The 26032-nt window shown below is 36.8% G+C and overlaps 1 protein-coding gene across 2 annotated transcripts in view; it reads right to left on the bottom strand.

Moving 5' to 3' along the window:
• Positions 1-855: 855 nt before the first annotated feature.
• The window catches only part of tmem91 (transmembrane protein 91), a 52539-nt gene continuing 27362 nt past the window's right edge, over positions 856-26032 (bottom strand). The window contains exons 2-4 of one of the 2 annotated variants that reach the window (XM_056478700.1): positions 16336-17729; positions 5901-6047; positions 856-1407 (exon numbers count right to left, since the gene is read on the bottom strand). In XM_056478700.1, coding sequence (XP_056334675.1) covers positions 1252-1407; positions 5901-6047; positions 16336-16749 — 717 coding nt within the window. In that variant the 5' untranslated portion in view covers positions 16750-17729 and the 3' untranslated portion in view covers positions 856-1251. The remainder of the gene's footprint in view (positions 1408-5900; positions 6048-16335; positions 17730-26032) is intronic. The other variant, XM_056478701.1, reaches the window with a different exon arrangement.

Raw genomic sequence — 26032 nt, 5'->3', positions numbered from 1 at the left:
GTATTTTTATTTGTTAAAATTGATCTATTACATGCACAGTTTCTAGCGTTAGCGGTTGTTGTAGCGAGGACGTAAACAAATATGTAAACAATGGGAAATGCTATCAGTTAAACCGCTGTAAACACCCACAGTCTTTAGCAGCAGTGTATTGTCTCTCTATGCAGCCGCTTTCCCTGCGTTCAACATCTCAAATAACAAACTCTTAAAAATATGTTAATGTTTCGTATTACTTACACATGCTTATTCAAATATAAATAAAAGACACTTGTCAGATTTTATTTTTGAGAGCAGATGTGAGGTTAAGCTGTCATCTGTGACATTTTCTGTCCGATTCAGGCACAAACTGATATGGCTACTCTGACTGACAGTATTTACACAGTGCTGTGTACACAGTTTCCTGGTGACATGGAGCCAATCCGCGAATCACAGCACATTATGTTAGCTGACCAATCAGAGCCTCTTGTGTTCGGGCCTTTCAGAGGGACTTTGATATATGACAGCCAATTTTATGTTAGCTAAGTAGCAGTTTGTAATCAAAGTAAAATATATGAATAAACAACGTGATTTTCTACAAGTGAAGCATGAGCACCCATTGCTTTGCATCTTATAAACACAACCAAGCCTTAAAATACACTGTGGACCACCCCTTTGACAATGAAATAGTACAGTTGAAAACAACACTAACATTATTTTTGTTATATTGTTTCTCTGTAAAATGTTCAGTTTCTTTTGATTTATTGGATTTATTAGGTATGGAGTTGAGTAAAATATTAATATATGTTTTATTCTGATAACATTTCCAAGTTTCAAATAAAACAGCAATTTAAAGCATATACTGTACTTAAAAAAAAAAAAAACAGTAATATTTTTAGTTGTGATTGAAAATCAGGGATATTCATATCATGTTTTCATTTTTTACTTATTCATAAAGTAATTGGTATTGTTGTACCTAAAAATTTATATAAACATGTTTGAAACAATATTTACATATCGTACAGCCCTAGTCACAATCATAATTTGACACACATAAAGCAATTTCAGCAAAAAAAAAAATCGGAATCTTGTCCTCCTTCAGACTCAAATATGACTGCCATGAATTTTTAGAAAACTTTACACAGCTACTGTCACTCCAAGTCAAATGTACTTTTCCACAGGTGTAAATGAATGTGAGTATGTAAAGAGCAGCGGTGTGTGTGATTAAGAACCAGGAAGGTGAATTTCTGGAAGAATTGAGAGAAGATACCAATGTCTTTAAGGTGGTTTCCCAGACAGGTAGGAGATCAGGGCAGCGATGGCACAGATGTAAGTGATGATGCCGAACACGATTGAAAGGATGGAGAGCCACAGAGCTTGCCGAGAAGCGGCGCTGGCACCCTGGAAATCTCCTTGTGCTGACGCTTTGTTTGTCTGAAGTGGAGAAGAGAGAAGGTAAACAGTATTAATCATAGTGTTCTAATTAGCTTTCACATAGGATTGTTCAAAAGCACACATATTTTCCACATTGTAAAAAAATTATATGATCAAAAAGCAATGACAACATTTTTATGATACTTTAATCTCAATAAGCTAATTAGAATACAATTTAAAACTATTCAGACTGTGTTTAGATGAGAGAAAAAAAAGCCAAGGATGACTTGAGGGTGAGGGAATTTGGGGGAAATTTTCATTTTTGGATGAACTATTCTTTTAAGAAAGCAACACAAGTCAGTGTATTATTATACTATCCTTTCTTTCAGTTGTTTTCCTTCTCTTTTTACCTTTGATCCCCTCATTCGAGACAACACCTCCTGTTTCATTGGAAATCAATCACCGGAGGTCTCTAATTATGACACTAATTAAAGTCTGAATGAAACCCATTGATCAGAGTCTCGTCAGCTGTGTGGGCTGAACGTTTGCCTTGCCACATCCATTGAAAAAAAAGTGCTTTAAACAATATACAAATTCCAAAATGTATGAAAAAAGCAGCACCCTGTGCAAAAAGGAAGGCAATCAGATTAGAGCTTAGGAGTTGTTCAAACATTATGCATCAGGTGGTCAGTAAATGGTTTGTGGGTCTGTCTGAGGATGAGACAAAAGCTGTAATGCAAATGGCTTTGACTTGTATTATTCTTTTGTTTGGCACTTTGATTCACTGGTGTCATAATCCTGTAAATCTCAGTGTAATCCTGTCTAAACCTTCAGGTATATTTCCATAATGCTCACATTCACTCCTAAACGAGCTCTAGACTTGAGATTAGCTGCTAATCTCTATCACTTTCAGTCCATCTGCCCTTCAGACACTGTCTGTCTGTCTGTCTGTCTGCTTTAGAAGAGTAAAAAACTTACATACAGCACCTTTAAAGGCACGGGGAACAAAAACAGCTACATTGTTTTCAGAGCAGAAAAATCCAACATTCTGAAAGGTGTAATAAATAATCTGATGGGTGTTTTGAGTTAAATCTTTACAGACACATTCTGGAGACACAAAAGACTTATCTTAAATTTTAAAAGGGGCAAAATAGGTGCTCTTTAAGTAAAAGTGCAGAAGATCTTGATTTTATTAAGTAAATCAAGTAAAAGTACTTACTGATGACTAATCATTCCTGAAAACATGTGAAACCACATTCACATGCTGAACTGAACCCCATGCAGCTCAGTTTGTAAAGTCAGTGAATCATTTTATTGGGACTCTGATCAGATCAGTTGAATTTGTGAATCATTGAATGGAGTCTCACACTGAACAGATCATTTGAATCAATGAATTGTTGACTCAGTTGTCAGTTCAGTTCACAAATGAATTGTTCGGTCCAATTTGTGAGCCGACTATCTCACCTCTGATCAGATGACAATTTCTCCCTCCAGAATAACCTTTGAGCTTTGAATTAGCAGGAAATAATGAAGTAAATGATGTAAATAATGAAGTAAAGGGTATAATGTTTTGTTTTGGATTGTAGTGAAGTAAAAGTAAAAGTTTCCTAAAATAAAAAGTACAAATTCTTAATATACAGGTGAAGTCAGAATTATTAGCCACCCCTTTGATTTTTTTTTTCTTTTTTAAATATTTCCCAAGTGATGAGCAAGGAAATTTTCACAGTATGTTTGATAATATTCTTTCTTCTGGAGAAAGTCTTATTTGTTTTATTTCGGCTAGAATAAAAGCAGTTTTATTTTTTAAAAACCATTTTAAGGTCAAAACTATTTGCCTCTTTTCGATAGGCTACAGAACAAACCACCTTTATACAAGAACTTGCCTAATTACCCTAACCTGCCTAATTAACCAAATTAACCTAGTAAAGCCTTTAATTGTCACTTTAAGCTGTAGAGAAGTGTCCAGTATTATTATGTACTATCATGGCAAAGATAAATAAATCAGTTATTAGAAATGAGTTACTAAAACTATTATGTTTAAAAATTCTCTCTCTGTTAAACAGAAATTGGGGAAAAAATAAACAGGGGGGGCAATAATTCAGGGGGGCTAAAAAATCAGACTTTAACTGTATGTTCTTAAGTACAGTAGTAAAGTAAAAATACATGAATACTGTGCATCTTAGGTCACAAACAGTGTAAACTGATGTGAAGATAACCCATCAACGTATCACATAAATTTTAACATGATCTGGGGGCATTAATATAGCCTCATTCTGTATATTTCAAAGTTCTTAAAGAGTGTATTATCAGAGAATATAGATCACTACTGCAGTCTTCTATATAATAGACTTCTAAGCTTATGATTAATGAGTAGTGTCCACTCAATAAGTTGGCATTTCGGTCTGTTTTCACCCATGGATCATTTGCAGTTTTCATAATATTTCACTGAGCACATAATATTAAAATTCTACAAAATGTATATAATTGTACAAGGTTATGAGTATAACAATAATAATAATAGCACTGTCAACCAAGAGTCTATTTTAAGGAACAGTTTGTAAGATTTTTGTCATTAAAATATTCCAAAACCAATTAAAGAGTCTTTTATATTTCGCTCACTTATGTACTTAATAATCTCATCATAGGGCCTTGATTTCCAGTTAGATTTTCAGGGAAACACAAAAGATGCTTTAATATGTTGTGCATTTTATTAGACAGCACAGAACAGCATTATAGCAGAACTTTAAAATGTATTTAGCATGATAAAACAGCGCTGCTTCTTCCCCGCATGATCACAACCAGGAAGCTGCCAATCATGGCATAATAAAAGCTCAGTTGCTGTCGTGCCAAATCATGATCATCATCATCAATCATAATTGTTTCACCTTTACAGCTTTCAGTCTTAAGGTCTTTGCACACTGAAGATGTATGAGTTTTTTTCGCATTCATATGTGAAAAAGTCGTCACGTAAACAAACCTCGCACACTAAGTCTGATGCATATAAATGAATTCATTACGAAAAAATGCTAAACATTTCGAAGTCAGTTAGCAGTGGTATTTGTTCTCCTCTCTTCTCCAAACTAGAAAAAGAAAGAGAAACAGGCTACATACTGTGTTCATCCTATACTGCATTAAGTTCAGCTCATTATCAAAGAGCTGCGTATGCAAGTGAATTTAGCTTTTCACTTGTATGGTGGCTGTGGTTCGATTTTTTTTTTTCGACAGACAAACGTTTCGGAGGCAGTGTGTCAATACGATAGGTCAAATAAATTTTTGAATGTGCAAAAATTACAGATTAAATTTTCAGATTCAAGGGTACAATAAGCATTCCTCTGCTTTATAATACCATGATAATAAGTTTTGAATAGTTTGGCTCATTCATGAACATGATATTTGCAGACGTCCTGCAGGATGTAGTGAAGACGACAACTCCCACGACTCCAGACTCAATGACGACATCATAAAACTACAACTTTGTTTGTTGTAAATATGCGCCCTCTAGTGCCAAAAGTTACATACTGTGCCTTAAAAGTTTTTGAGTGCCTCCTACTTTTGTATTGATAATATGTGAACACTGATTTTTTTTAACTACATAGAGTGCATCCAGAAAGTATTCATAGAGCTTCACTTTCTCCACATTTTTTTTAATACAGCTTTATTTCAAATTGGATTAAAGTAATTTTTTCCTCAAAATTTTACACACAATACCCCATAATGACAATGTGAAAAACTTTTGTTTGTGAAAATCTTGTTGCAGATTTATTGAAAATAAAAAACCTGAAAAATCACATATACTTAAGTATTCAAGCCTTTGCCATGAGGCTCTAGGTACATTCTGTTTCCACTGATCGTTCTTGAGATGTTTCAACAGCTCAATTGGAGTTCACCTGTGGTTAATTCAGTTGATTGTACATGATTTGAAAAGGCATACACCTGTCTTTATAAGGTCCCAGGGTTGACACTGCATGTCAAAGCACAAACCAAGCATGAAGACAAAGGAATTGTCTGTAGACCTTTGAGACAGGATTGTCTCGAGGCACAAGTGTGGGGAAGGATACAGAAAAAAATCTGCTGCTCTGAAAGTTCCAATGAGCACAGTGGCCTCCATCATCTGTAAGTGGAAGATGTTTGGAACCAACAGGACACTTTCTAGAGCTGGCCTTGAAGTTGACTTCAAGTTGATTTTCATATTCATTTGTGTGTTAAATAATGTGTTCTGGCTATGTTATATTTGCAAATATGATTTTCTTGAGTTTTTCCGCTGCTCATGTCTAGCACGCTGTCTCACGTGAGAAGTTAATGTGTTGCAAACATTTGGGAGAACACAATCTTTTGACAGTAAGAACCATTAGACAGTAAGTTGACCATTATACTTGAAACCTAAGTGGGTTGTGACAAGATTGACAGACGTGTGAAACATCTGATATAAGATAAACAGAGAATCAAAAGAACTTCACGAACTGTTGTGTCATGGGTAAGCAAGTTCAACAAGACAGATATGCATCAAAACTTGTGGATAAGTTATAGGAAGGTTACATATCCCATATTCTTACCTTTTGGGAAAGATAGAACGCAGCAATGCCCAGAGGCCAGAAACAACAGAGCATGGAGAAGAAAGCCAGACCCAGGTAATCTTGAGGGATCATGATGGGAAAGTTGCTCTCGCTGTCTGTATCACTGAAGTCATCACTGGAGGAGTCCTGTGGTAAATATCAAATCCATCAGCACTGAAGAGTAAAAGTCCTGAGAGGTTGCTTGTCGCATAATGAAAATGATAGTCAGAAATAGGGCTACCCAGTTGTTTGATTAGGAATTGCATGTTTTGTTTTGGTTAAATATGCAAATGAGACATTATTTCATTAAATGATTAGTTTACCCTGATGTTGTTTCAACCCCCTGAGACCGTTCTTCGTCAAAACTCAAATGAAAAGATTTTAGCGCTCTGGCTCTCCATATACAGCAAGCGTCTCAAGATGTTTAGAATAGAAAACTTTCCATGTGACTTTAGGGGTTAAATTGTAATCATACAAAGCTCCAAAAAAAAAAAAACTGTAAAAATAATTTTGCTAATGTCCTTTCCGTCAGGTCAGGGTGCAAGTTTACCACAGGCAATATGATGCTTGTGTGTTGTGCTGATGACCTGACATGGAGGTTTATAGTTTATTTATATAGCACTAATAAACACAGCCAAAGGTTGACCAATGTGCTGCACAATACAAATCACAAAGTAAAAGATATATAATTATTCAGGCCTCATTCAGGACGGTGATGAGTCTGCTTACAGACAGGAGTTAAGGAGTTGGCTGTCTAGTGCAGTCACAACAACCTGGAGCTCAATACGTTCGAAACAGTGGAGATGATAGTGGACTTCAGGAGAAATCCCCCTGCTCTCCCCCCACTGAGCATCATGGACAGCATTGAGGCAGCAGTGGAGTCATTCAGGTTCCTGGGCACCACCATCTCTCAGGACCTGAAGTGGGACACTCACATTGACTCCATTGTCAAAAAAGTTCAACAGAGGCTGTACTTTCTTCGTCAGCTGAGGAAGTTCAACCTCCCAAAGGAGCTGCTGAAACAGTTTTACACCTCCATCTTTGAATCAGTCATCTGCACATCAATATCTGTCTGGTTTAGCTCAGCTACTAAATACGACCTCCAAAGACTAATTCAAATCCCTGTTACAACCCTTCCTACTTTTCAAGAACTGTACTTATCCAGAGCAAGCAAAAGGGCAGCCAAAACCACTCTGGACCCCTCACACCCAGCACACTGCCTCTTTGAACTTTTACCTTCTGGTCGACGCTACAGAGCACTGCGCACCAGAACAGCCCGACACAGAAACAGTTTCTTCCCTCCATCTCATGAACACTTGATGATAATAATTGTGGAACCAACATCACTTCTTGCCATACACTTTTATACACATATACACTTATTTAACAACACACTTTACATGCCAATTTGCACATAACAGCTGCACATATAACGTTGTATATAGTAATATAGCTGTATATACACTTGTCAATTTGTATATTTGCATTCACTACCTACTTGTATTATTTAAATATATTTATTATCTGTTTTTTGTCCTGTCTCTGTTATCCTGTTGCATTGTAGAAGCTCTGTCACGAAAACAAATTCCTCGTAATTGTGAACATACCTGCCAATAAAGCTCTTTCTGATTCTGATTTTGATTATAGCTAATACCATGATAACATGCCAAATCAAAGAGGTGAGTTTTCAACCTAGATTTAAAAACAGACAGAAATTATATAGATCTAATACAGAGGGGCAGAGCATTCCACAATATCGGACCAACTACTGTGAAAGCATGGTCACCCCCGCATTTCAGCCTCAACTTAGGGATGCATAATAATCTCTGGTTTGATGACTGAAGAGTCTGACCAGGCTGATGTTCAGTCAACAGGTCTGACAGATAAGAAAGAGCCAAGCCATTTAGTGATTTAAAAAATAGAAGAATTTAAAAGTGACATGATAGTGCAAAGAGCATGAGACTGGTGTGATGTGGTCATGTTTTTGGCACTGGTAAAAAGCCTTGCAGCAGCATTTTGAACTAACTGTAAACGGGATAGAGTTGTCTGACTAATCCCAAAATATGGTGAGTTACAGTAGTCCAACCTAGAAGTAATAAAAGCATGAATTCTGGAGTTTGCATGTTCTCCCCGTGTTGGCGTGGGTTTCTTCCGGGTGCTCCAGTTTCCAAAGACATGTGGTATAGGTGAATTGGGTAAGCTAAATTGGCCATACTGTATGAGTGTGGTGTGGGTGTTTCCCAGTACTGGGTTGCAGCTTGAAGGGCATCCACTGCATAAAACATATGCTGGACAAGTTGGTGGTTCTCTGGCGACCCCTGATAAATAAAGGGACTAAGCTGAAGGAAAATGAATGACCAAAACAGCCGAAATCTTCAAATTTACATGTAAAAAAACGTTTTTGAAACGTATTTATGTTACATCCTTCGAATGCAGTGACTTGCAGTTATTTCTGCTGCGCTGTATAAATGTATCAGTTGCAGCTTTTTCTGGTTCTTATAAGATAATGTGACTGAATGAGGTTATGCCAAATGTGCACTAGTTGTGCTGCCTACGGGCAATTCTGACTCATGTTGCTGCAGAAAAGAGCTGTGTTTTCAATCTGCCTCTTTCTCTAAAACTGTGTTTGACATCTCTACTCATTTCACTCTCTCCGCATCCATCGTGCTTATGTCCCTACACTTTCATGGACTGAACAACAATGTGAATTATTCAACCATTGTATTGTTGTTTTGGTCACCGACAAGCTTTCCATTGTACTCAGATGTTGGCATTTCTGATTTTCTTTTTCCTAAATAACCCTGCAAGCTTTTAATTTACTAAAAGCATGACGCAACTGCACAAGCTACCTTTTTCCAACATGAAGCAGTGTGGCATGACAAAAAGCTGTATTGCTGTATTTTTCATCATATTTTATTGCATCACAGCTTTACAGCAGAGCGAACAGAGCAAATACTCAAAAACATTCTGTTCCCTTTTCTACAGTATATATGTAGTTGATGCCTTTCACAAAATTCATAACTCAGCTTCAGAATTAAATGTAAATGTAAAAGAATTAAATAGACACCTATTAATGACCCAGCAATGGTGCCACAGTAGATTTGAAAAAGGGTTAATTATTTAAAATTATGAGGAGTATAGAAGCCGATTCGAATGTTATCACTCGATTGAATGGGCTTTATCAGTGGTTATCAGCTGATAGATATGGGCCAGTAGGGGCCTTCTGAGACTACTGGTAGGCTCAGAAGGTTGTTATCATCCATTCACATGGTTAATCAGTTAACGAGAATTATTTATATTATTTATTCAATTTCTCATCAATTGTATTTTATTAACGTCTAACCCTACCCCAACCCTAAACCAACTGTCACAGTGATGTAAAACACATCTGGATCTGGAGTCTTCTTCTATTAGTATAGCTGATTAACCATGTGGATGGATGATAACAGCCTTCTGAACCTACCAGTCGACGCAGAAGGCTCCTACTGGCCAATATCTATCAGATGATAACCACTGATAATGCCTACTAATGCCTATACAGTAATGGGTAGATTACTTATTTAATTATGGGAATTATTCCTATTCATTTACAAATTGAATGAGTTATGTTCAGAGTACTATTTTTAGAATACTTTTGTTTTGGCTGATTTATCACATATTTGATTACTGTACTAATTTTTTATATCAACATTCTATTCATCATTAGCGTTATATGCATTTGTGCAAATATATGAAAATAGCATTCATCAACAAGACAAATTCATCTATAATTGAATTTTTTTTCAGACTGACTAATCAAAATGTGAGTATTTTATTTATTTATTTTATATATCACATACTTGAAAAATACCGATCTGCAATCATTTTATGCATCAAAATGCATCACTTTACTTTTTCAGCAAATAAATAATTTAATTAGTACAGTGGTTCCCAAAGTGGGGGTCGGGACCCCCAGGCGAGGTTGAATGAGAATAGCTACGTTTCCACCCACCTATTTCTATGTGCATTTTGGATATGCGCATAAAAAAAATCGGTTGATGGAAAGGCAATATGCACATAAATTTTGAAAATGCGCATAAAAAACATATGCACAAACTGAGTAGGATAATCTCTTTATTTGATAAGAAAAGATGCTCATAAACTACGATGCAAACACTTTTACCGAACAAATTCCAGTATGCACATAAAAAAAAAGGTCATGTGATTTTGTTATAAGAGATCATGTGATGATGAAAATGTGTATGAATGTGAGTTTGAATGCCATTTTACGTGACATTTATTGCCATAGACTGAAAGCAGCAGCAGGTAGTTTAATGTTTACGCTCGTAATATTTATATCATTTGCTAATTAATAACCTCATGTGGAACTGAATCATTTCGGGGCTGCTACTGTCCACTGGAGGTCACACTTTCTGAATGAATGAATGAAATACGTTGTTTTACACTAAGGCAACCTGGGGTGCTGAAATATAATTGGCTAAACTGACATTGCGCAGGTGAAAGCATTCTGGCAGCGTTCTGGCACGAAAAACACATTTTTTAAAGCAGAATATCTGACTTCAGCATTGTTTTTTAGATAAACAAGTACTGTATGTTCACTTGGCATGTTTCTTAAATATCTGCAAACATATTATGGTATTTTTATGCTTTAAACAGTCAAAAACTTACATACAGCACCTTTAACTGCGGTCAGGCTGTCAGATGTACAGTACAGTCCAAAATGTACGCTGCGGATCTCACGGGACATTTTAAATTATATGCGTAAACCTCACAAGCATCTGAAAATGATACGAAAGCTTATGAATGTTTAAAAGAGTAGCCCTGCAACCATACTACCATGTCCCGCATCACTTTTAACTGCCTTCTGGTATTTAAATAGAACAATGTTTTATTAATGCTGTGTCATAGTACAGCAGGTCCTTATAAAACACTACTGGTCTTGCCTGGGCCTCACAGTCGCCTCTCATATTTGTTAGCGCTGCCTCTGCCCAGAACAGGTTTTTAAATATTTCAATGGCAGCAGTTTTACACTTGACCTCCTGATGAAAAGCCCTGATGGCATGACAGCATGTGTAATCAGTGCTGACAGAGGGAACCTCAAGTGCTCTTTTAAAGGGACCGAGTGTTTGCGCAATGTGACAAGCGGCTTTTCAGAGCAATGCTTTTGTGCTCTGACGCAGAATGCTAAGTGTTTTGTTTGAGCTGCATGTGGTGGAGTAAAGTAAACCGAGTCACATTTTTAGACATACACAAATGGGACCCTGAACCACAAAGTCTATTTCTTATTTTGCACAATTTTGTCAACAGTATAGGTGCCAAAAATGATTATAATATGAAGTAAACATCCTGTTTCAAGAAGATATTGTTGTAAATTTTCTATCAAAAATATTTTAAACTTATTTTTTCTTTATTAATATGCACTGCTCAAAACTTAATATGGAATGTGATTTAAATATATATTATATTAAATGTGATTTTTTAACCCTCCAGATTTTCAAATAGTTGTATCTCAGTCAATTTTTGTTCTATCCTATTATTGTTCTAACCAAAAGCTTATTTATTCAGCTTTTTGATGATCTCATGTTAAAAAAAAATACACTTATGACTGGTTTTGTGCTCTAGGATCACAAATTCTCTGATGCACTGATGCTTTCTTGACCATCACAGGTAAAGAAGCACCATTCAAACCATATTGAAGTTGAATTATTACAAATGAAATGTTTATTTATTTATTTTTATTTTGCTGAACAGCCAAATATCCTGTACTTTTTGTTGTAAAACACAATAGTACAATAAGCTCTGGGGTACAAGGGTTGTGTTCCATTGTGCTGTATTTTGCTAAAAAGACCTTTTTAGCTCTATGGTTTTTTGATTGTACACAAAGCCATACAAACTGAACATCACCATTGTTTTTTATGTGTTGGGTAGTTTAAGATGGTCCAATGCACTTTCATAAGGTAAGAGGCATGCAGGGGTATTTCTAGACCTCTTTTAGGTGAGCTATACTCCCACATCCCACTCTGTCTGTCATTTTAGCCTTCTAAATACATCAAGTAAGCTACCAAAATGTACTTTTAAAATGATTTTTACATTTGTTTTTCAAGTAAAATGAAAATATCTAACAAAAAAGTGTTGATAAGAAAAACTTCAAACCTTTTGTGGGATATTAAAGTCCTCAAGAAATCAAAATTACCATATGATTTTGTTAGCTCATATAGTTAGTTTTGTGGTGAATAATTCATCTGTACATGTCATTAAAAACAAAAAAATATACTTTTGCCCTTCTAGTCTTTAATTGAAATCTGAAAATGCACTTCCTGTTTGTTTTCAGTTAATTTATCAGATTGCCTGATTGTGAGGTGATGGGTGTGGCTAACGCTGCTCCAACTGTCAGTTTTGACAACAAACAGAAATGGTGAGCAGAAGGAGTCTGTTAGGTTGTAATAACTGTTCTAAAACCCTTTCCCAATATTTTTTAATGAAATACCTACTTTACCACATCCATTCAGCCCACGAGGGACAAAGAGGCGACACTCCAATTCAATTCCAATACAACAGCAGCATGGATAACTAATGCTAGACAGAACAAATTACAATATTGAGTTAAATATGAGTTAAAATAATATATATATATATATATATATATATATATATATATATATATATATATATATATATATATATATATATATATATATATATATATATATATATATATATATATATATATATATATATATATATATAAAATTCAGCATGAAATGATAAATAAAACAAATAAGACTTTCTCCAGAAAAAAAAAAACGATCATCAGACATACTGTGAAAAATAAACTGTTAAACATCATTTGGGAAATATTTAAAAAATAAAAAAAGTCAAAGGGGGGCAAAAGGCTTCTGACTTCAACTGTACATGTATATACACATCCATTTAAAAAAAAAACTTCTAAAAACTCTAAGGATAAAATTGGATATATAAGGATTTCATTTTTTGTTTTAGTGGCTACTTCATATGAATATGTATGATCTTATTCATAGATTTTTATGGAAGGATATCCTAGACAATATTTAAATGCAGTTGCAAATCCTAATTGAAATTGCATTTTCAATATGTGAACTTTCCGATGTCTACACTGAAATCTGTCAATCAAACGACAGGAGTGAAATCTACTTTATTGGGCGTGTTTGTATTCGGAAGTGACGTCACTCACAGTTGACATGTTTTGAAAATTACAGTCTCTTTTTCCAAAATTGTACAACATGATTACAATTTCAAAAATAAATGAAAGACAAATGGACTATTCTTTTTCATTTAAAATGCGGCAGTCACTGCACGTTCTCTTTTCTTTCCTTCATCCTATTTGCAATTGCATTTGAAAATTGTCCGGGATATCCTTTCATGCATTTTAGTTTGATTTGCTCATGCCCCAGTGATGTTTGGGTTTAGGGGTGGGGTTTGGGGTCACACTTCCTTTTTAAAATCATACGTTTTTATGAATGTGAACATACATTTCTAACAATATATAAATAACTTTCTTATGAGACGGGTGACATACATGATAAATTCAAAACCAAATGATAGCAAGCTCTATGTATATTAAAGTGTTATTTTTTCCCCCTTGTTTCATATGGTTGCAAGGTAAACGCAACATTTTTAGGCTCTTATCCACCCATACCTTTCATTTTGTTCTCTATTACACAAACATACTGTACAAGTACACCCTACACAACAGTATGCTGTAAAATCAGTCCGCTTTGTTTTTCAGAGGAATGCTTTTGTGTTCAGGTGCAGAATGCTAAGTGTTTTTTGAGCTGCATGAGGTGGTGCAAATAAATTGTGTCAGACTTTTTGACAGACACAAATGCTCAGATACGTTGAAGCATTCTTGGCTGTCACGGGTATAAAGAACCACCTTTTTAAAGCCATCGATCAAAATGATTAGAGGGTAGGCTGAATCTGTAATCGGAATCTTTTTGCTTTTTTTCCCCGAGCTAGATCTTGTTTGCTGGTGTATGAAATGGAAGTTGGCATGGAGCTCATCAGCGTAGTGGCATTATTATTCACACACCAGTGGACACAGAGCTTTCAATAATCATGCTGGGTTTGAAGGCCAGCGTCCTGCGCTCCACATCCTCTTGCTATTCATGCCTTTTGATTTTTCAATTTAAAAGCTCATTCACCTATCGCTGACAGTCCTGCATTTGAATTCCATGCAATATACAGAGCATTAGAGGAAATGCTGGACTTAATGGCTAGGTGATTTTTTATTTTTCCAGTGTGGGAAGCTATGAGGATTTTGGACTGTGAATGAACAACTGCGTTGCCAGTTAACAGAGAGCGACTTGGCAATACCTCAGTTCTTTCTGCTTTCAGGGTTCAAATATAACAACAAGGAAGAAAGGAGAAAAAAAAAAAAGGAAAATCAAACAAACAGTCACTGCTGGTGGCATTTTTGGCAAGTCCAAATTGACAGGAAATCAACTGGATGAAAATGCTTTAGATACATGTCTTTTCAAATGTTATGGGGTTATAGAGCTAAGAATAAATCCAGTTGTGTATAAACAAATTCTGTATTCATTAGACCATAAATGCAGTAAAAAGAATAATATTGTTGTCACAATATTGTTTGTGTATATACATATAATAGATTTTTTTACAGTTTCCAGGAAAATATTTATTCTATATTTTAGGCCATCTCGCATTTTTGTGCTTTCAGAAACAAATAACAACAAATAGAATTCATTCATTTGAATAAGTTAGGACATCATTTCATAATCAGCACATAAAAAAAGTCACATGCATTGCTCAGGGGTGAGTTTTTCAGACTTCAGCAGAGTGTAAAAATCTTGATGGTTCTGTAGTCTATCGAATCTGATCTTTATTTCGTATTTTTTACTGGATTCAAGTCAGGTGATTGGGTGAGACATTGTGCAGCTTGATTTTCTTTCTCTGAAAGCATTTCCTTGGCTGTGTTTTGGATCATTGTCTTGCTGAAATGTCCACCATGGTTTTATCATCCTCCTGATAATGTAGATGTTAAACATAAGCAGCAAATATTCTTTTACAATGACAAAAAGCAGAGGGTTGCTGAATAACTACTGAGAGATTTCAGCTGCTGTCTGGGCTTTCACTGCCTTCTTACAGGTGTTCAATATTTTTACCTGTGTCAATTCATTTTATAACACATAGCTTAATTTGTAATGTAATTAGATTTTCTTTTTCATGTTTGTATTTCTTTGGTTGTTACCAACATCTGGTGAAATTTCAAGTCAACAGCACCTTTAGAAATAGGTAGAAAAATGATGGTGTTGAATACTTACTTTACTGTATATATATATATATATATATATATATATATATATATATATATATATATATATATATATATATATATATATATATATATATATATATATATATATATATATATATATATACACACACACACACACACATACACACACTCACACACACAGTTGATGTAATAATTATTAGCCTCCCTTTGGATTTTTTTTTTCTTTTTTAAATATTTCCCAAATGATGTTTAACAGAGCAAGGAAATTTTCACAGTACGTCTGATAATATTTTTTCTTCTGGAGAAAGTTTTATTCGTTTTATTTCGGCTAGAATAAAAGCAGTTTTTATTTAAAAAAAAAAAAAACATTTTAATAGTGCAATAGTCCAGTCAGTCAAAGCTTCATCCTGACTGAAATGGCGAGTGCTGTGTAGAAAAATGTTCTTTTTATTTATTATGTCCTGAATCTTGAAATTGAATAGGGTGTTGTAACTATTTTCATCTGACTGTATCTGTTTACCTTTTTAGCCCTAGTCAGTGCAACAATCAGTGCAAAAGACTAATTACAAAATCACATTTGTTAGTGCAAGGAAAATTAATCAAATAAATAAATAAATAAACAAACATTTCTACGTATACTGTATATAATACAAGTTAATAATAAAGCTATACAAGAACGTTGTATAACTTGATTTTATGCTATAAATGAAGTTGAAGCATGGTTAACTGTATGAAAAATTATATAATCAGATAATACTTTATTATCAATAACTCTATTTTAAACTCTTTTCCAGCCAGTATTTTTTTTTTGATAATTTAAACCTAAATTTGCTGCTATGAAAAAAACATTTTTTTGTTTTCAAGTTTTATCACCTAAATGCAGATATGTTTCACCAGAATTTCTTTAGACAAAATAACAGAAGAAAATGTTAAGATTACTGGCAGAGATGCACTTGAGCATTCTTGTCAAGAGCGGGGAAGTGTCTCTTAATTGAATATATATCTCATCAATCAGTTTTGATTAAATGATTATTTGCCTAAATATGCATGTTAAAAGCCCTTTTATAAGTAAACAGGAGCAAAGCTGCAAGAATAGCGAAAAAAAAAACAACTTAATTTATTCTGGATGAAAATCCTTACCTCAAAGTCTGGCAAGAGGTCATCCCCATCATCTATGCTGTAGGATACACTATGGACATCTCTCGTCTCTGCCAGTAATTTCCTTTCCAGTGGTGAACCAGGGCCAATGTCCACAAAAGTGGTTTCCAGATAGTCCTTACTGTGGATGCCTAGAGAGTCAGCAGCGGCCCAGATGGTTGTAGGAGGATAAAAACTCTCTAGTGTGCTGGACAGCGAACATGGATCCAGTAGCTGCTGCTGTTGAATATCTGTAGAACTGCAATAATTCCTCCAGTCCAGCGGGGGCAGTCTTTTGTCTTCCTCGTTTCTCACCAATATGCCCTTTAACAGTCCACCGCTATTGGGGCCTGTTTCGCTTGAGTTTTTAGGGCTGTCAGCCAACAATGGATGTTCTAGTTCATCCAAATTCTCCATTTTGCGAGATTTGACATCAACTGATGCTTCCTGGCTGATCTGGCCAATAATAGTGTTCTTACGAATGTGTCATTTATATAAAAGCAATAACACAAATTAATATTTTTTTGGCTAATTACACACAGATTCAAGCATAAAGAAGTTAATCTAACTCATATTCTCCTCCATCACATAACAGGTTCTGCCTTATGTCACGTCTTTAAGTGCGCAGAGCTCTTGAATATTCCATTTTCTTCACGTCGCAAGATATTTGTTCCTTCGTTTGATGACTGAATGCAAGATCCATGTAGCACACTGTACACAATTTGATATATCTCAGCCCATAAATATGCTAATGTATTTCACTTTGCATGAAAAAAAGATGGAAGTCAGTACTGGTGATGAAAAACCATGATTAGCACCAGACTTTAGACAGGTTGTGAAAATGGGAAAATGTTAAGCGTGAACCTCCCTTCTGCTCTCAACTATTCAGACAAGAAGACACAAATGGTTCTGTAGTGGGAGACTTTTTATCTAAATATGTAGTGGAATAAAAATAGCTATGATTTAGACAGACCAAAGCTGATAGGAATAGTCTCTGAAGTGAAAAAAGTGTCAGCGTAAGCGTTAAAAAAGGATCCTTGACAGGCAGCTGAAAGACTTATCAGTATTATCAGCTATATATAAATATATTCTTTTAGTCTGCCAATGTTTTTCAGAGCCGCAGTGCGAAAAAGACTTCAGACATCCACAAAAATAGTATTCTCTGGAGTGCAGATTCTGGTCAGCAAGTGCTCAAGAATCTCATTCTGTTTGTACCCCAGTAGAAATATCTTGATGAAGAAACCGGAGTTCTCAGCTATCGATTTATGGCACTGGCTGAGACCAGAAAGCTCTTGTGGGGACCTGTATTTTTAATGCGCAACACTTTCCCAGCCACATGCCGTCTCTCAGAGCCTCGTCCAGCACCTCTCACCTCTCATGTTGGCACTTGGACTGCGCTGCCAAAAGAAAAGAACAAAGTCAGAAATAGCGATTAGCTTCAGCGCACACAGAAAACTCTCCATAAGTGATCCCCAAGTGTCTCAATTTTATAAGGCCAGTCTGCTTGAGTGGCAGGATGGTTTGCGCCAAAAAACAGGCACTAATGAACTTGACATCTGCCTCTGAACACTTCTAAGTGGTCTATTCCAGGAGCACGTCTGTCTAAAGGCAAAGAGCATCAATGATAGGGCAGAAGGCTGGTTGGTTTAGAAATAAGGTCTGCGGCGAGAGGGCAATGACCCAAGTTCCTTTTAAAAATGTTAGATGGGCATGAAGGTTCAAGAGGCATTGCTGCAGCAAACCCCCAGGCAGATCGTGATGCCTTACACGTCATCTAGTCTACTTACTAGCTCTGCATGCAAATCTCTGTGGCCTTCACCTAAAATCACCCATAGAATCCTGCTGGCGCAATCTGAGCCTATTGCTGGAGAGAAATTGAGGCTAGCGGAGGTCTACGGTGTATTCATAAAAAAGACATTTCCAAAGTAAACACCTGGACGGATGCCAGGTTATAAAAGATCTTCAGTGTGAAATGAAGATTTGGTGATGTCCTCCGTTTATGATATGCACTTCAGGTTGTTTATTTTTTTAGTCCTAGTTTTGTGTCATCAGAATATGAGCCATCTTAATTATGTATCAATTATAGTGATCACAGCTTTTCTACTGATCCCAAGTAGCTAAACCAATTAGGCCTATGTTTTTGAATGCATTGTGTTACTTGTAAATGTCTGTATATTTTGACTTTTGAGTCACCTATGTAGACACTTCTGTTCAGTCAGATTTTCGAAATTCCTAAATGAGAATATTATCATGACCATGAATTCACAGCCCGAATGGCCAAACATGAATTATCAAACACATGACTGAAAGCATACTGTATAAAAGCATTTGTAGGGTAAAACTTTCAGCAAAGTTTCCATCGCATTTCATAATTTAAAGAAGGGGTCCCAAAATGCCGGCCCACAGGCCATTTGCGGCCCCCTCCTCCTTTCTCCGGCCCGCAACTGACGTTAAAAATATAACAAGATTCAGCCCAAAAAATATAATATTTTTGAATCACTATCATTATTGTGCAGTCGCATATACACTTGTGGATTGAACCCCCATCTACCTGACATTTAAGGTACTGCATTATATATTCGGGTTATTTTCGATTTCTCTCAGTGTACGGTTGAGAGCACATGCAGATTATTTCTGTGGCTGATTTAAATGTTGAAATATGTGAAGTTTATTTATAAACTAATTTCGAGAGGATCACGTGCTTATAATTGCTTGCGGCTGGTCCCACATTATCCAATTTATGATTCACCAATCAGACGATTCCTAAGCCACTATAAATACCCTAAGTTCCATATCTTCATTTTGAAGAATCTTCCCTTCCACCCCTACTCCTCCTCCATTCCTAGATGGGTGACACGGTGGCCCAGTGGTGGCCCAAGGTAGCACTGTTGCCTCACAGCAAGAATGTCACTGGTTCTAGTCCTTACCAAGCCAGCCGAAATTTCTGTGCGGAGGTTACACATTCTCATGTGGGTTTCCCCCGGGTTCCCCGGTTTCCTCCCACCATCCAAAAAACATGCAACTTAAGTTAATTGACAAATACAAATCGGCACCGTGGACATGCACCCAGTAAGTAGTTATTTCTTAAGAGCAATCACTATCTGTTCATTAGCTATTACAGCAGGGGAGTTCTCGAGATCTACCTGAGCTCAAACTCCCCTCTCGCCTTGCAAACGGGAGGGAGCCCCAGGCTCGAGGATCTTATGAGCTCAGGGCTCTCTCATGGGACAGTATGCCAAACAAGCTTTATAATCAATCATCAGCTAAGTGTGAACTCTTGAAATGTCCATAAGTGCTCTATTTTTACTACAGCTAAATTTTTGTAAATATTCAAGGGTCATTTGAGTTTTAATCGTTTTTTCTCACCTGTATTTTGTTGTACAAACACCTCTTCATGGCTTACACGTTATCCTGGTTGTGTAAATATGATAATTTTGCTAATATTCGATTAAAATGATCTCATTAATGGATTTTCCTCATATGCATAATAAAAATTGTATAAAAAAAATGTGCATTAGTAAAATTTTACTGCTGGCTAAATTGAACATGTTAAAGTAAATGTGAATATATAGCCTACATACTTTCCCCCACTTTGTTTTACAAAAAAAAATGATTTTGTGAAGAACAATTGCCAGAAAAGTCAATAAAGTTACCCAATCTGCCTTCTGTTGTCTTACTCTATCTGTTAAACTTTTGGTTAAGCAACAATTGATTGGGGCATAATAATTATTATTATTATGCCTATTATTAAATTGTAGTATTTTCATAACAATTTAAACTACCCCTTCAATGTGTAGGCTACAACAAGAAACAAAAAGAAGGAGCTGTGATACTCTGGGAAAGATAGTCTGATTGCATCAATTATATCAGGTTTCCACCTTTTTTGTGTGCTAGTATGTTAAAACGGCCATTTTGAGTTTGAGACCCCTGTTTTAGAGGCTTCTTGTCTTCAATATGATGCAGTAGTCTTTAAAATATTGCAAAGATGCATATTTTCTAATAATCATTGTGCAGATGGATGCCACTGAATTATAATCAAATAATCATAAATAAATATATGTCATCATTTACCCACCAATGACTTGTTTCAAAACTGTGTATTATATATACTTTTTCAACACATTTATAAATGTATACAATATAACATATTAAAACAAATAAGTAAAAACACATAGACTTTCTCCAGAAGAAAAAATATTTAATGAAATATTTAGAAAAATTCCTTGTTCTGTTAAACATCACTCAGGAAATAAACAGCAAAAATCAGTCCAAGGCACTCGAAAAATGTGGAAAAAATATTAAAAAGCCTTTATTGACATGGCTGTTCCTTAAAACTGCACCTACGCATTTCGGCAAACACTGTCATCCTCATTCCGAAATGCGTAGGCAGTTTTAAGAAATACCCATGTCAATTAAGGCTTTTTAATATTTTTTCCACTTTTTTTTTAGTTCTTTGGATTGATTTTTGCTGTTTATTCTGATGAATCCCGTACCGACACATTATCTTTCATTATAGTTTGGACTGCTGAGCGAATCACTGGTACAACACTTCCCACTCCCCAAGAACTGTACTTGTGAGCAAAAGGGCTGCCAAAATCATTCTGGACCCCCCACACCCAGCACACTGCCTCTTTGAACTTTTACCTTCTGGTCGACGCTACAAACAGTTTCTTCCCTCCTTCTCATGAACACTTGATCATAATTATTGTGGAACAAACATCACTACTTGCCATACACTTTTATACACATATACACTTATTTAACCACACACTTTACATGCCAATTTGCACATAACAGCTGAACATATAATGTTGTATATAGTAATAAACACGTACATACACTTGTCAATTTGTATTTTTGCACTCACTACTTACTTCTATTTTTTTATATATATTTATTTTCAGTTTTTTGTCCTGTCTCTGTAATCCTGTTGCACTGTAGAAGCTCTGTCACGAAAACAAATTCCTCGTATGTGTGAACATACCTGCCCATAAAGCTCTTTCTGATTCTGGATTAAGCTACCCCTAAACACGTTTAGTTTGATTTTATATAATTTAGGAAATATTTGAAAAAGAAAAAATCTGTTATATTTGTATATAACTTCTGAATATATAACTTCAGCTGTTTATATGTATATATTTGAAGAATGTGGGAAACCTCTAACCACCGACACCCATAAAACAAATACTATGGAAGTCTGTGGTTACTAGTTTCCAACATTCTTCAAAATATCTTCTGTGAAAATTAAAAGAAAAGAAAAAAATGGGTTAGAACTTTTTTATTTTTATTTTTTTGGGTGAACTATCCCTTCAAAATACTACCATCTTTATATTTCAATGAAAGAAGCCTTTTTGAAGTGCTTAGAATGACCTTATGAGTATTGTCCCCTTACGGCATTGACCTTTAATGGCAGAAAAGTGCCATTTGACAGTCTCCAATTTGATGGCATTATATTTTTTACGTAGACCTTTTTTTGATCACTCATTATTGGCTGAAGAGTCTCAGCCAGTGGGTTTTAAAGAAAGCGTCTTGGGCTGATCAAAATCTGCTGTCACATTTCCCAGGGGCCCCTCTGTCAGTCAACCGGGCCCTGAAAAACCAGCACGACAGTCTCAGAATGATAGGCATCTGTTGCAGGTGAGCGTCTGTCTCTCATTGCTAACCTTGTGCTGTTGTGGATCAGTCTCTGCATGCCTGTCTGCAGCAGTCTGGCACTTCTGAAATCAGCTCTGTCAGCTGTTAAAGATTTACCTCAGGCTGAGCTGATTATTTTGCAAATTTAATATGTAAATGGCTTTAGGTTTAAGATGCATGCCGGATCGTTATAAATAATTGTTAATAGATTCTAAAACTGCTTTTATAAAAGGATCTAGTGTACTTAATATTAATGATATGCAAGGACGGTGTGTTAAGGGAAAAAAACTGTTTAAATTAAATTAAAATTTTGATTTTAATGGTTTCCTTGAGGCAATTATTTGCCCTCTGTAGTGTGTGTGTGTGTGCGTGTGTGTGTGTGTGTGTGTGTGTGTATGTGTGTGTGTGTGTGTGTGTGTGTGTGTGCGTGTGTGTGTGTGTGTGAATAGTATATAAAGATTATGCTATAAAGAGTTCACCCGAAATCTGACATCATTTACTCCACAAAGAAAGTTTAGCATATGTCCACAGCGTGGTCCGAACATTAGGTTCATTGTGGATGCTGTTTCAAGCTATTAAACAATGTCAGTTTCTTTGAAATACAGAGTAAAATTCTTTCAAGATGCCTTCATATTTATGCTTCTTTGGTCCTCATCCACTGTTATTGTCTTAAAGAGAGCAACTGTAACATTTGCCTAATAGTTCTGTGCACTGTAAAGTTGACATTACAACATCTTAAACTGCAACATTTCACAATTTTACTTTTGTATTGCTGCTTTAATGCATCCAACCTCCAACATTTGACCAGCATTTTTTGTGTCAGACAGACTCTGAATCAAAGTAAAAAGATCTGATTCTATAATTAGAAAATCACACAAATGTTAATGTTTTAAATGCTTAACTTTTGTAAAGAAAAAAAAAATGTATCTCAAAGCATGGGTGAAAAAAATGTTCCATCATCATTTAGTGTAACAAACGTTTATCTACAAGTGAAACAATACTTCTTATGGCCTGTACTCATTAAAATAAATACAAGAATAATTGATCAACATGCATTTTCTTCTTCTTTTAATGATCACAAACACATCTTGCTGACAAATGGGTTTAGGGGCCAAAAATAAAGATTTAAAATCTCAAATAACTGGGGCAGCATTGATCCTTAAATTAATGTTTTTTTTCTATGTCCAGGGTTTCTGCAGGCTTCATAAAGTCAAATTTAAGACCCATTTAAGACCGTTATGAATGAAATTTTAGACTTATACAAGGCTAAACACTAATGATTATTTCTAATGGCCCGGTTTGCCACAAAAAAAGCTAATTATTTCTTATCCACAAACAAAAAAAAATGTAGCTGTAAACACTATTTTCAACTTAATATTTCTCTTTTTTAAAATGACAATGACATTTTTTAAATGACATTAAACGACATTGTAAAAAGTATATTTATGGTAGTATTAAAGTATATTTGTTTGATTATTAATTTCAATAATAATCAAAAATATTTAATTGTTGGCTTTTGGTTAAAATTGATTGAGTATAACTTCTATTCAACCTATTGCATTTCTGTTATAAAACCTTAAGCTTCATGTCTATTTATAAATATTATGTCTACTCCCCCTTACTTCTTGTTACGTAGATAAGATACGGGGGAAGGATCCAAATGCAAGTAAAAAGTTTATTTGACACAGTCAAAATAACTAGACAGGACAGGGAAAAATGAGTGAGAGAACGAGGGGTAAAGGTAGTAGCAACCGGGAGACAGACAGACGATAATCAGGTCCAGCAGACACTCTTCATAGTCCTGAACACAGACAGACATACATGAGCAAACACAACGAACTGACAAGGAAACATAGAACTGTTGCCCAGATATAGACCCACAAATGAACCTCAGCTGTCGAGCTAATCAAAACAGCTGAGTATCGGCATGACAAGTGACCATAACAAATACACGTAGACAACCAAAACAAAACAAACCCACGTGACAAAACAGACGCTCCGGAAAGCGCACAAACCTGCAATCGTGACAGTACCCTTCCTCTTAAGAGCACCTCCTGGTGCTCCCAGAAGAGCTTACCTGGCGATTGTAATCATCGATAAGAGAGTGATCCAATATGTCCCTAGCAGGAACCCAACTTCTCTCCTCTGGACCGTAACCTTCCCAGTCCACCAAGTACTGAAATCCTCGCCCCCTCCGTCTCGAATCCAGAATGCGCTTAACCGAATAAACGGTCTCCCCATCTACGAGACGCGGCGGGGGAGGGACCGGTGTGGGCGGATTAATGGCCGCATGAAAAACGGGCTTTAATTTGGAAACATGAAACACGGGATGTATTCTCCTGTACGTTGGAGGAAGTTTGAGGCGGACTGCCACCGGACTAATGATCTTGATGACAGTGAACGGGCCAATAAATTTAGGTGCAAGTTTATTACATACGGAACGCAAGGGAATATTCTTGGTTGAAAGCCACACTTTTTGACCGACGACGTAAACGGGAGGCTTAGACCGGTGGCGATCGGCTTTAGCCTTGGTGCGCGCACCCACTTGGAGGAGGGTCTGTCTGGCCCTGTTCCAAGTGCGTCGACACCTCTGGACAAAGGCGTGGGCGGAGGGGACCGCGACTTCGGATTCCAGACTGGGAAAAGCTGGTGGCTGGTAACCTAAACTACACTGAAACGGAGAGAGGCCCGTGGCAGACACTGGTAATGAGTTGTGTGCGTACTCCACCCAAGGGAGTTGCTGACTCCAAGAGGTGGGATTCTGGGAAACCAAACAACGTAACATGCGCTCGAGATCTTGGTTGGCCCGTTCGGTCTGTCCGTTACTCTGAGGATGGAAACCAGAAGAAAGACTTACAGTCGCCCCCAATAACCGACAAAATTCTCTCCAAAATTTAGAGACAAACTGAGGCCCCCTGTCAGAAACCACGTCCGTCGGGAGGCCATGAATGCGAAAGACGTGATTTATGACAGCATCCGCTGTCTCTCTGGCTGAGGGTAATTTGGGCAGAGGAATAAAATGAGTGGCCTTCGAGAACCGGTCCACTACGGTCAAAACAGCCGTATTGCCACCAGATGGCGGGAGACCAGTGACAAAATCTAGCGAAATGTGCGACCAGGGTCTCGAAGGCACTGACAGAGGATGAAGGAGTCCAGCGGGAGGTCGATTAGAAGTCTTAGAAACAGCACAAACAGAACAGGCCAAAACAAACTCACGTATGTCCCGTGCCATAGCTGGCCACCAGAATCGCTGTTTAACCAAAAATATAGTACGACTCACCCCAGGATGACAAGCCACTTTGGAGGAATGCCCCCATCGAATGACGTCAGACCGAATCTCCTCCGGCACAAACAAGCGGCTGGGTGGGCATCCGGCCGGGGGCGTTACCCCATCCAGGGCTGTGCGAACCCTGCTCTCGATTTCCCATGTTACCGCAGAAATACAAATCTTCTGAGGAACGATGGGTTCAAGAGTCGTATTGCGCTCGGAAAAATCAAAAAGACGGGATAACGCATCGGGTTTGATGTTTTTAGAACCCGGTCGATAAGAGATGGTAAAGTCGAAACGTCCGAAAAATAATGCCCACCGAGCCTGCCTGGAGCTAAGTCGTTTGGCGGACTTGATGTATTCAAGGTTCTTATGGTCGGTCCAAACGATAAAGGGAACCCCCGAACCCTCCAACCAATGACGCCACTCCTCCAAAGCGAGTTTGACAGCCAACAACTCCCTATTACCAATGTCGTAGTTACGTTCTGCGGGAGATAATCGGTGTGAAAAAAACGCGCAAGGATGAATTCTGTCGTCCGAGGATGCACGCTGGGACAGGATAGCGCCCACCCCCACCTCTGACGCATCAACCTCCACCACAAACTGCCGGGAGGGATCAGGAGTCACCAGAATGGGGGCTGAAACAAAGCGGCCCTTTAATTTTGTGAATGCAGCCTGTGCTGCACTCGACCACCTGAAGGGAGTCTTGGAGGAGGTTAAGGACGTCAGAGGGGCGGCGAGCTGGCTGAAATTGCGAATAAAACGCCGGTAAAAATTGGCGAAGCCCAGAAATCTCTG

Source organism: Danio aesculapii, chromosome 18 (genome assembly GCF_903798145.1).
Source record: "Danio aesculapii chromosome 18, fDanAes4.1, whole genome shotgun sequence".
Lineage (NCBI taxonomy): Eukaryota > Metazoa > Chordata > Actinopteri > Cypriniformes > Danionidae > Danio > Danio aesculapii.
This window is presented reverse-complemented; position numbering and strand designations above follow the sequence as displayed.